Source organism: Myxocyprinus asiaticus, chromosome 13, assembly GCF_019703515.2.
Source record: "Myxocyprinus asiaticus isolate MX2 ecotype Aquarium Trade chromosome 13, UBuf_Myxa_2, whole genome shotgun sequence".
Taxonomy (NCBI): domain Eukaryota; kingdom Metazoa; phylum Chordata; class Actinopteri; order Cypriniformes; family Catostomidae; genus Myxocyprinus; species Myxocyprinus asiaticus.
Genome location: NC_059356.1, coordinates 31072926 through 31085349, shown reverse-complemented (window position 1 = coordinate 31085349; position 12424 = coordinate 31072926). Strand labels below are relative to the sequence as shown.

General features: G+C 37.8%; 1 protein-coding gene across 1 annotated transcript in view; it reads left to right on the top strand.

Annotated features, from left to right (window-relative positions):
* LOC127449782 (voltage-dependent calcium channel gamma-2 subunit) overlaps positions 1–12424 on the top strand; it is a 108191-nt gene that overhangs the window by 66766 nt on the left and 29001 nt on the right. Inside the window, exon 2 of the mRNA XM_051713327.1 lies at positions 5002–5085. Coding sequence (XP_051569287.1) covers positions 5002–5085 — 84 coding nt within the window. The remainder of the gene's footprint in view (positions 1–5001; positions 5086–12424) is intronic.

Genomic DNA, 12424 nt, shown 5'->3' with positions numbered 1-12424 from the left:
ATTTAAGGAATTTAATGCCAAAGATAATGTCTAATAATAAAAAATAAACAAAATACACTTAAAAAACTTAAAAATGGCCTCTGTTCTCAAACACTGACTATGAAAACCAAACATCCAATGAAGGGAGAGAAAAGGGTACGTAAGTGAGAACACAAGGGATGGAGTTTCATCGACTGATGCTGACCGGGAAAGCCTGGTGCGTGGGCTGACCGGGGATTTCTGCCGCACAAGCACTTATAAATTTGCTGCCCTCCCTCCCCATCTCCACTGTCTTCCCTTCTTCTCATGACCCCTCCCCCCAAGCATAATGATAATTACATGCTTTATGAGGAAGGGATTCGACGACCCCTCTCAGCCATTACAGTGATTAAGTAAGATTTGCTCTGTCGGTGATGCAGATTGTGGTTTTCATCAGCCCTGGACACACGAGGGTCACCTGACTCACCTTTGCTAGTGATATAAGTTTAATAAATGGCTTTAATTTCAATGTTATAAACACCGAATACCTGTTAGAACTGCCCTTATGAAGTCTTACAGTATAGACAGTAGACATACACAGAAGTTTGGCTGCTCTCAGTTTGATGGTTCCTGGTTAGCCAGCTAGACCTAGAAAAGTAAGGTTTGCTTACTTTACATAGGGTTTTAGTCTCTCCATAACAGATTTTAGTCAGACATCATACTTAAAATGAGTCACATTTACAGTCTGTTCAGTGGATTTACTGTTGTGTACCTGGACATTGATTGTACAGTTGATGAAATTGCCAGTGGATGAAAAACTCTGGAAAACATGGGCTGTGAATATTAAATGTGTATCAAGAAATCTATCACCTACAGCCTCATTTTCATTCTTTCATTCGCATAAAACTAAATATGCTGTTGACCCTGACTAAGGTCCTTGTGCCTCATTTAGCTAATGACAAACTGCATCATGTGGCATTGACTATGTGAGAGACATGTCAAAGATAGATTCTGATATATATATATATATATATACCAATTTTGTTCTGAGATTAAAAGATGAATTTTGCAGATTAAAAAACAAAATTATTATAAGAATTTAGACAGTGCCTATATGTGAAACTAGAGTATAGATATAACATTGCAGCTGTGAGGAGGTTTATGTTCCTAATATAGCTGTGTACAAAATCAATATGCACTGTATCTTATTATTTGGTATACCTTTCCCTTCATTCTTTATGCTTTTTATATCTGTTCTATTCTTCCCTCTCTTTCCTTACTTTACTGTTCTGCTCTTCCCTTTCATCTTCATCTTCACCTTCTCTCTTTCTCTCTCTCTCTGTTTCTCTCTTTCTCTCTCTCTTCTATCCTACCCCTGCTTCAGCTAATTGCCGCAGAGCTCATTGATAGAAATCAATGTGCAATGTTTGATTGTGTGCCAGAGCACAGGAAGGTGAAGCAGAGCAATGAACACACACAAATAAACACACATACACACTCAGCACTTTCATATTTGATCCTCTGAAGATTAAGGGGTGTCTCACACAACACTGTGTGTGTGCTGAGGTTCCCATTTAACCACTGTCTAAACCCCTGAATCAATTTGAACATAATGCTGTTAGCCATGTTGCACATTCATTCAATGCATTAAAATCTACCTCAATCGGCTTTTGAACAGCGAAAAATTCAATATCTGAAAAACTTAAAGTAAAAGATGCTACTGTTATTCTATGGAATGTATAACATGTAACATGGAAATACATGGCATTATACTGTATATTAAGCTATATCAATTGACCAATTTGACATAATTTAAATTGCCATTTGTCCTCAAATAGAGGAGAGTATTCCGGCTTTTGAGAGGTTCATTTTGGAAGTGATTTGCTTTCCAAATTTCATTCATAACCTTTTCAGCTTTTAAGGTTCAGGCTTTATAAATTGAGACTCCAGAGACAAAGCTTAAAGTGTGTAATTTCTGTCACTAGCATCATCAAACAGAATTTGAAAAAAAAAAAAAAAATTATAATAATAATAAAAAAAAAATTGTGATCAAACTGGTTTTCTGAACATTCCTCAACATTTTCTATTGGTCAAACAAACTCAGTCCCACCCAAAACTTATGCCATTGATTAAGCCAGTGTTGCTGTGTTAAGCTGGACGGGATACTCAAGTTAATGCTCAAAGTGATTTTTAGCCACAGTTTTAACACTTTTCAGGGAAATTACCCTAAAAATGGCTTACTTCTTGTATGTGCATTTACTATTAATAACTTAAATAGGGTAATGTATTTTAACATAGAAAAAGTACTTAATATTACCCATGAACAATAAGGATCTTTTGATTCTTATCCATGTACACTCAAAACACCTAGCTTCAGCTTCAGTGTCTTTCAAATGTATTATTCTATTTTCTATGAAAACCACCAATAATGAAAGCCAAAATAGACTAAAAAAAAAAATACAATAAAACTTAATAAAAAGAGTAATCTTGTCAAAAGTAGAAGGTACTGTGTGTCTGCTATCTTTCTGCTTGTCCGGAAACCCTAGTGCAGGAGTGTCCAAAGTCCGGCCCTCAGGCCATCTGCGGCCCTCCGACTGCTCCAATGCTGACCGCTATGGAGAAATTTTCTGAAATTCATATTCTGGGCACTGGATGCCGCTATCACGTGCAGCCGCTATTCACAGCGCATCATCTTCGCTAGTGAGTTCTGTGTCATCACCAGCTTCATCCACTGGCAGAGTTCAACAGGAGTTTGGAATACTCCTTATTTCCAAGGATGAAGTGCCCCGCAGAAAGAATTATGCATTTATTAAAGGATTGACATCAGGTTAGATACTTTACTCATGTATTTATTCTTGTTAAAATGTCCCAATACCTCACATCATACAACTGAGTAGAGCTGCTGTTGTACGCGTGGCTGAACAGAGTTTATTGAGTGCGCACAACCGAGCATACTCTTCCAGAACGTCCTCTGTAACACTGGGAAGTATTACCAATTGGTTCGTTCTGATATTTCGTTGAAACAAGAAAAATGATTCATGGGCGTCTCAGTGCCATTTGAGTGAGGACGTACAGTAGGAGAGAGCGCTTAAAACACTTACACATCTGTGCCTGATGCGTGCGCTCAGCTTGCACATGCACGTCTACAAAATAAAATGAAGCACAATAATTGTGATCAAATTAAAATCATATTTGTAACGCAATTAACAACAGAACAGAAGTTATAATTGTATGGCTATCAAGAGTAATTCCTTGAAAAATAATGAGTAATTCCTTGCATAACTTCATAAAGTGATAAAATGTAATCTGATTCTGATTATTGTGATGGGTCACACCCAACACTCATTAGCAGATCTATGTTCTTTGCAGTGCCACTGAATGGACTTCAAAAAAGATAAAAATGTGAATAAATGAGTATAATATTTTGTATAAGATGCATCACTGTTCCATTATAAGAGTTCTTTGTGAGTGAAATACCCTATCCTTTATTTACATGTAGGGCCTATACAAGCATACCACAGAGCACATATTAAGATTAAAACTTGCATAATATTAAGCGTACAATATAAAGATTATGCATAGTGGCAATCTAGTAGCTTCTAAACATTTTTTAAATAATTACAGTGATGCGGCCCTCTGCACCTTATTTTTTTCTCCATTTGGCCCCAGACCAAAAAGGTTTGGACACCCCTGCCCTAGTGGAACAGACTGTGTGGAGTTGAGCGAGTAGTGTAAATCTGTCTCCTACATGAAAGCGTCATTGATAGGCCTCTACTCTCATTTCATCTCCACATCATGCCACTAATGTTCTGCCTTCTAGCCAAAATATCCCCAGCATCACCTGGCACCATGAAGAAGAAGAAACCTGATTAAATCATTAGAGAAACACAGGGGAGGAAGGAAAAGTGAGATAGGGATGAAGGAGGGAGAGCAGTGAGGTAATCGGGGGAGGGTTGAAAAACTTCAGAAGCTTGGCATTGTGCTCCTGGTGCCATGCCCGTTGTTTATATCCATGCACATCAAAGACAGTAGTAATAGCGGCTGTTTGCAGGCCCACATTTACTGTTCACCTTGACTGACTTGTTATACACTATGGGCCAGGGTGGTAGCGGAGGGCAGCAGGTTCTTCAATGAGTAGGCCAAGAAGTGTCTGGACCTGGACACAACAAGTCAGTAAGCCTAATGAACGGATATTAGGGGATGAGCTTCTCATAGCACAGCTGTTGGAGCAGCTCCAGATCTTCACCAGCTGTGCTGCTCTTGTTTACAAGGCTCCGTCTGCCGCTGGTGGGGCCTTTGCGACAGGCCTCTGCTCCGAACCGCATCATCAGGCTGGCTTGAGTAGCCGAGCCCAAACTGAGTCCATGTGTGCTGGGTTTACACATCAATTAGTGTCCCTTTCCTGCTGGAAAGACCAGCTTAGACCAGCATGAATATCCATGGTGGTCCAGGCTGGTTTATGCTGGTTAGTGTTGGTTGGTGCTGCTCTAGAAGGTGGACCATTGAGCTATTCACTTGAAAGAAAAATACTGGTCAACCGGCATGACCTTACTGGTGTCTTGCTGCATCCAAAACACAACATATGCTAATTACCAGCAATGCTGGTCTTTTAAACAAGGTTAGCACCCACTGAAAGGTCATGGAGAATGCACTTTTTAAGGGTCATTTCATGATAAATCTCCTGGATCGTCTGAAATAAAAAAGGTCAATGTACAATGAGAACATACTGTGACTTTAAGAACTCAAAACTTCCTCACCAGCCAGAACACCTAATTTGTAGAAACTAAGCTGCAAAGACATTCATGTAGGATAAATACTATTATTTCTAAATATATGAAGAACTAAAAGAGATGAGAAAAATTGGAAAATGTTGTTTATTTCTAAGGGTCAGAGAGAGGGTGGAAAATGGTCATGAAAATAAAAAGACCTTGACTTATATTATAGCTGGACCTGGGGGGGTCATTCTCTCAAATGAATGTTGTTTAAATGTAGTGCTTTTTTTTATAGACAAACCTAACTCTGTTCTCTGTTCCACTGTTACAGGAAACTTCAAAGGATTGTGTAAGCAGATAGATCACTTTCCAGAAGACACAGATTATGAAGCAGATGCCTCTGAGTACTTCTTACGTGAGTGCCTCCTTAATATTTATCTGACGGTATTCATGTTCTCACCATCTTGTTCTACCGTGTTCAGTTTTATTTCTGTAAGGCATTTCAATATCAAGATGGTCTGTTTTTGCCCTAGTGCTTTTACTGCTGAAAAAACTCAACCTACATGTGCATTGTTTAAAACAGTCGAAAAGATTTAGGGAAGGTTTTTCTTACCCAGCTTATGACGGGAATTAAACATCTCATCTGGAAATTTAATGCAATAAAGCTGTATTTTAAGCAATCTCATAGTCTGTACTGAGTTCCACCTATTGTTCTGTTTCTCACGCTGTTCAGCGGTATAAGGGTGCTCTGCGGGAGAGTGTGAATGTTTTCTCATTCTGTTTAGACTTTCAGGGGCGGCAGACTCCAGCTTGTACAGTACAGCTCAACTAGGCCCGATCACATTCCACTGGCTCCCTCGTAAACACACAGCATTGATTTCCACTCTTTTTTCGTCTGCTCAAGCAGACCCGGACAGTGAGCATCAAACAAGCCACACGCATCAATCCTAAAATCACAAGCAAGGCTATCAGTTACTGTCCTCAAAACAAAGGCCTGAATTGACTGGAAACAACATGGTAACAACCTAGAGTAATTAAAGGTCCTGGAACTGTTGTGTAACTGAGAACAATGGGGGTTAGGGGGTTTAACCGAAACATGGAGATTCATGCTGGTCTAAGTTCATCTCTTTTTGTAAGCACGGAGAGTGTAATTTTACAATAAGAATCTTACGTACAGCAAAGAGACTTAGCAATCCTTCAGAGCCTTTGCCCAGCCAGTCAGAACAATTTAACCTACTTAAATGAACACCCATTGGTTAGATGTTGATACAAGATAAAATACCATACAATTATCCCAGTACAGATTCCTCTAAGCATCATGCATCAATCCAAACAGGTAGCTGACCTGCTGTAATTGACTCTTCACTATGGCTATGATTATAGGTTACACAGTTAAACAGGAAAGGTTACTCAGTTATACAGCGGCTTTGACCCCATTGTGGTTCATGGTTAATTGACACTGTCATAATGAAGCATTCACTATGTGAGTGTGTAGGCTTACGTCTGAATGTCTGAGTCAGATCTGTCCAAGTGTGTCTCACCCTTTGTGCTGCTGGATGGGTGCTGAGATTTGAGCCAGTTTGAGCAGGACACATTGCGTGCAAACTCTGCGGATAAAGCCTTGCCTACCTGTAAGCAATGTTTGAAGTGAGGCTGAGTAATTTTAGTAATTAAATTTTTGGGTGAACTATCTCTTTAAAAGACCTCACATAAAAAAATAAAAACAAACAAAAAAAAACTTATGGGGCTCTCTTTCTGTTTCAAAATTCTCTTTCACAAATTATTGCCTTAACATAACTTTTTCCATTCATCCAACTTTTTATCAGAGATCCGAAATTGAGTTCTAAACATTTCCAAGTGCACCTTTTGCAGTTTTATGAAGTATTTACAGTATGTAACACCACAGATCTTCGTCTCCACTTTCTTAGAGTAAAGTTACAAATCTTCATGCTGGGATGTCCTTCATATTCCAATGAAGATGGCTATGATAACAGGCTCAAATAACAAGCCTGACATTGGCCAATTGGCCCATAGAATGACACCCATTCGGCACTTGATAGAGGCTATGTCACTGAGACCAGTGGACCAGCACTGGTGGAGATGACCCGCAAGCAGGGACTACCGCAGACCTCACACCCCGTAAGTGTGTGTGTACGCATATATGAAAGCATGTGTGTTTGTCCTTTTCCTTAGCTGCAATTGGCGGAATAGGCCGCAATGCTCCCAGTGGCTTGTGAATTAGGACACTCACTTCCATAAATATTTCAGCCTCTTTCTTATATAGGTCAGCTTTCTGTCTCTCTCACTCTTTCTCCTCATCTTCCTACTTCTCTTCTCCCTGCCGGTCTATGTCTTATCCTCGCAGACATATGTTCACTGCTACCTTTGGTCAAAGACTGAGTCCTGGGTTAGAGAAGAGTTATGGGAGATCTACATAATAAGTTATATAGAAAGAAACTTTTCATACTTGGATTGACTCCTAGCCCTGCCCCCACTGGTCTCTTTTCTCAGTAATTAACTAAATATTTCACTTCCAAAAAAGAAGTGGTTTCTGGCAATGTCCCTTTAAGGCTACTGAGAGGCTCAAGTGATTTAATGAATCATTTATTTGAATTTACAAGAACCATCTGAACGAACTGATTCCAAATGCTCAATATACAGTAACTGAATAATTTATTTTAACCGGTTCATTTACATGAACTGTCCAATAGAACTGATTCACTGAAATGATTCGGATTTCCCAGCACTACAATTGAGAGAGAGAGAGAGAGAGAGGACAGTTTAAATGAGCATTTGATTATTCACTCGGCTCCAGTGATGCGTTCGGGATACAATGTGATAAATTAATCGCTTTGTGACATTACACCACTACTCACTGAAAATCGTAGCTTGTTTGTTATTAATACTTTTTATTGATATATACAGTATATATATATAAATCTGAATAAACAGATATATATATATATATATATATATATATATATATATATATATATATACTGTATATAGAATCCGTGTATCATTCGTTCATTTCATATTCAGTTAGGAATTCAAAATTGGAAAAAACTAAAAATTACTTGTTTTTCGTAATTTTGATTTAATGCTCGAGTTAAAAATAAGAAATTGTAAAAATAGCCACAGGACACTATGCATTTTGATTATTTGATTTCACTAATATATGGCTTGAATATTTGATTCGCACATATGGGTGGACCTGAAACGCCCCTTTCTTCTTATTGGTCAACCTGCACTGTCGTCTTTCTCAATGCTGTGAGACAGAATAAAAGTTCTGTGCTGTTTAACTGTTCAGATGAATTCGTCTCAGTTAATATTAAATTCTTTACCATTTATTCTCCAATAAACAATTTTACATTCCAAATGTTGTAGTAGGTTGCCAGTTAATAGACTGAGCTACTACAAGTGAGATTTTTACATTAAATCCAATAATAAGAATACAGTATTAGATTATTTAAAATAAATAAATACTAATTCACCAAAATGTTATTTTCATATCCCAAAGGTTGTAGCAAGTTCCCAGTGGATAGACTGACATACTAAAGGTGAGATTTTTTTACAGTAAATCCAATAATATGAGTACAGTATTAGGTTATTTTAGGATAAATATACTAAAAATTCCTGAAAGTTTTATTTTCACATTCCAAAGGACTATCTGTAAAAATCCCACTGTATTATGTCAGTCTGTCTACTGGGAACTTACTAGGAACCTTTGGCACTAGCAGATCCTGGCTTAGTGATATAGGCAGGTGTCTAGGGTGGCAACACACTCTGGGGCGGCACTACAGCTCACAACATCGCAATGGGTGAAAGGTGCCCCGAATTGTGCCACCCCGCCACTGCCTCACGATGGCAGAAAGATGCCCCAAATCGTGCCACCCCGCCCCGAGCTCGCAAGATCACGATGGGAGAGAGGTACCCCAAATCGTGTCACCCCACTGCCGCACAAAGCTTGCAAGATTGCGATCGTGAAAGGTACCCCGAGTTGTTCCTGACAGGCCAATCAGCTTTGAAGGCTCTATATGGTTAGGATAATGGATGTTCACAATGCATTCTTACATTCTGAACAAACATAAGATAACCATAATCAACAGTATAGGTACACCATGACACAGGATCGACTCAGTGGTCTTGAGAAAATAAGTATCAACCATGTGATTGCTGGGCAGATATGACAAAATTTTTGATGATTTTGCATCAATAAAAACTAGGAGGGGAGGGTTAAATTTTAAATTAGGAATTAGGTGTAATATCACAAGCAGCAATCTGTAAGTATTCTGCCATTTTCTTTATTTATTGACTCTAAACTTTAATTGAGCAATTTAAGTTATGTATATATACAATGTACATGTTAATATGATTTGCAAATAATATATATATATATATATATATATATATATATATATATACTGTATATAGTTCATTTCTATATTCATTGTCTAGTTATTTTTATTTAAAGGGGCAGTTCACCCAAAAATGAAAATTCTCTCATCTCATCATTTACTCACAGTCATGCCATTCCAGAAACATGGCTTTCTTTCTTTTGCAGAAGACAAATTTGGATTTTTAGAAGAATATCTCAGCTCTGTAGGTCCATAAAATGCAAGTGAATGTTGGCCAGAACTTTGAAACTCAAAAAAGCACATTAAGGCAGCATAAAAGTAATGCATAAGACTCCAGTGGTTAAATCCATGTCTTCAGAAGTGATATGATAGGTGTGGGTGAGAAACATTCACATTCATGTGTTAGATCAATATTTAAGTCCCTTTTTACTCTAAATCTTCAGATGTGAAAGTGAAACTAAACAGTCATCACGTGACTTTCAGATGTGAAAGTGAAGATTTAGAGTAAAAAAAGGACTTAACTCTTGATCTGTTTATCACCCACACCTATCTTGTCACTTCTGAAGATATGTATTTAACCATGTCTTATGGACATGTCTTATGGATTACTTTTATGCTGCCTTTATGTGATTTTTGAAGCTTCAAAGTTCTGGCCAACATTCACTTGCATTGAATGGACCTACAAAGCTGAGATATTCTTCTAAAAATTATCAAAATTCTTCTAAAAAGTGTTCAGCAAAAATAACAAATTCATACATATCTTGGGTGTCATGAGGTTGAGTAAATGATAAGAGAGAATTTTCATTTCTGGGCGAACTATCCCTTTTATTTATTTTGTGTGTTAAAGCACAGTTCCATAATAAAAAGTAATAAAAAATGTTTTTTTTATTTTTTTTTTATTTTATTTTATTTTATTTTTGGGGGGTAGTGGTATGGGGTTGGGGATGTTTAGGGTGACACCACGTCGGATCTCGCCTAGGGTACCAAGTAAGCCAGAACCGCCACTGACCTTGAAATGGGAAGAAGCTGTTTCAGTTAATTTTTGTGATTTTTTGTCTTCTTAATATAGGTGAATACTGTACATTCATATGCCCAGCCATCATTCTGGCGATCTTCTACAACCTGTGATTTAAAAAAAAAAAAAAAAATTGTATAATGTTTTTTATGATAGAACATGCAAGTCAATAGTTAAATAAATTACTGCACGGACGCCAGTGATGTTTTAGTTCTGGGTGGAGTTTTCAGACGGTCCCTTATGCACCATAGGCGAATATTCTATGAATATCAAACCTAAAACTAACTTTACCCCGCATTTAAACGTAAGCCTATGTCTTTACAATGTAGGCATATGCTTCAATAGTCTTATGAATGTATGGTTATTTTCATCATCTCATTTAAAACCATGCCTTTTCAAACCGGAGCAACGTTGAAGACAGCAGGTTTATGTGTAGGGCTGTCTGATAAATATGGCTACTTGATAAGAGAGATAGCTCAGCTGCAATAAACGTGGTGAGTTTTGGTGAATAAATGGTAAAGAATTTAATATTAACTGAGACGAATTCATCTGAACAATTAAACAGCAGAGAACTTTTATTCTGTCTCACAGCACTGAGAAAGACAACGGTGCAGGTTGACCAATCAGAAGAAAGGGGCATTTCAGGTCCACCCATATGTGCGAATCAAATATTCAAGCCATATATTAGTGAAATCAAATAACCAAAAATGCACAGTGTCCTGTGGCTATTTTTTCAATTTCTTATTTTTAACTTGAGCATTAAATCAAAATTACGAAAAACAAGTCATTATTTTTTTTTAGATTGGTTTTGTAAACAAATAATTAAATAAGTTATTTTTAGTTTTACCATAGTTTATTAATACTACCATAATTTTGTTTCTCTCCACATGGTCCTCACTGAGAGCCTTCCAGAAAGGACAAATACCTGTCCCATTTCTTACCAAACGTGTCCAATCTGCCAAACTGTTTATGTGACATCCTTTCAAATGCCGCCACCCTGCCCAATTCGGTGAACCATTCTTGAAATGAGGGAGCGCCAATTGACTACCATCCTCTAAGAATGATTTGTTTGCCGATCATTATGCTAGTCTGGACCCAGCTTTTAGTATATTTGTCACCTAGTTTAATAACAGCCCCATCACCCCATATACATAGTCTGGGGCAAAATGAAAATTTGAATAACTAAAACCTCAGATAAAATTCTGGACTCTTAACCAGAATTCTTGAATCTTAGCGCAGAACCACAGAGCATGGGCTATGTCTACATCCTCCAGCTGACATCACCAGCAGGTCTTTTAAACCAAGCCTAAACAATCTAGAGGGAGTCCAGTAGAAATGATGCAAAATCTTAAACTGAATAAGGCGTACCCTTGCATCCCTAGATATAGTTTTAACATTTTTTACAATTCTTCCCATCCCCCAATATCAAGTTCAAATCTCTTTCCCATAACCTCTTAAGAAAGGTTAAGGCCCCATCACCAAGAATCTGAATCAACGTGGAATAATACGCTGACGTTTCATGACCCTTTCCAAAGGCTTTGCAGTGGCGAGATTGGGGAAAGGACCACTTATTCAATGTAGTACCAGGGAGGGGCTCACTCAGGAGGAAGAGACTAATGGGCCAAGCGTCTTAAGATTAAAAGCATAGTAATAAAACTAAATTTGGGGGAGGCCTAAACCTCCTTTGTCAATTGGTCTATGCAACTTAATGAAATGCAAGCGAGGTCGTTTGCCATTCCAAATAAAGGTCTTAGATATTCTATCAAATTTTTTAAAATAAGAAAGAGGAACGTCTAAGGGGAGAGAATGTTGTAGATAATTGAATTTTGGGATACAATTCATTTTAATAACATTGACTTTCCCAGCCATAGACAAATGGAGTGAAGCCCACCTATCAACATCGCACGAGAACCTTTTCATTGATGGTCAAAATTAACTCTAATTAACTAAATCTCTCAAATTTTATGGAAATAAAATGCCTAAATATTGAATGCCTTGCTTGGGCCATTGAAAGGTGCCAGGTCTCACCTCTGGTAGGGCAATATGCTGTCAGAGCAAAAGCTTCCAATCCTGAAAATTTGGAGAAGAAATTAATAATTTTATGGAGGCTAGGCATAGATCTACAAGGGTCAGAGACAAATAATAATATATCATCTGCCTAGAGTAGAGGTTTATGTACCACATCTCCTGCTACAACACCAGCGGCTGCTAATGGTTCCAGGGCAAGACAGAACAATAAAGGTGAGAAAGGACAGCCTTGCCAGGTTACATATCAAGAGAAAAATAATCTGAAATTAATCCATTAGTTTGCACTGCTGCTAACGGTTGTTTATAAAGTAATTTAATCCACCCAATAAAAGTGTTCTCAAACCCGTACATTT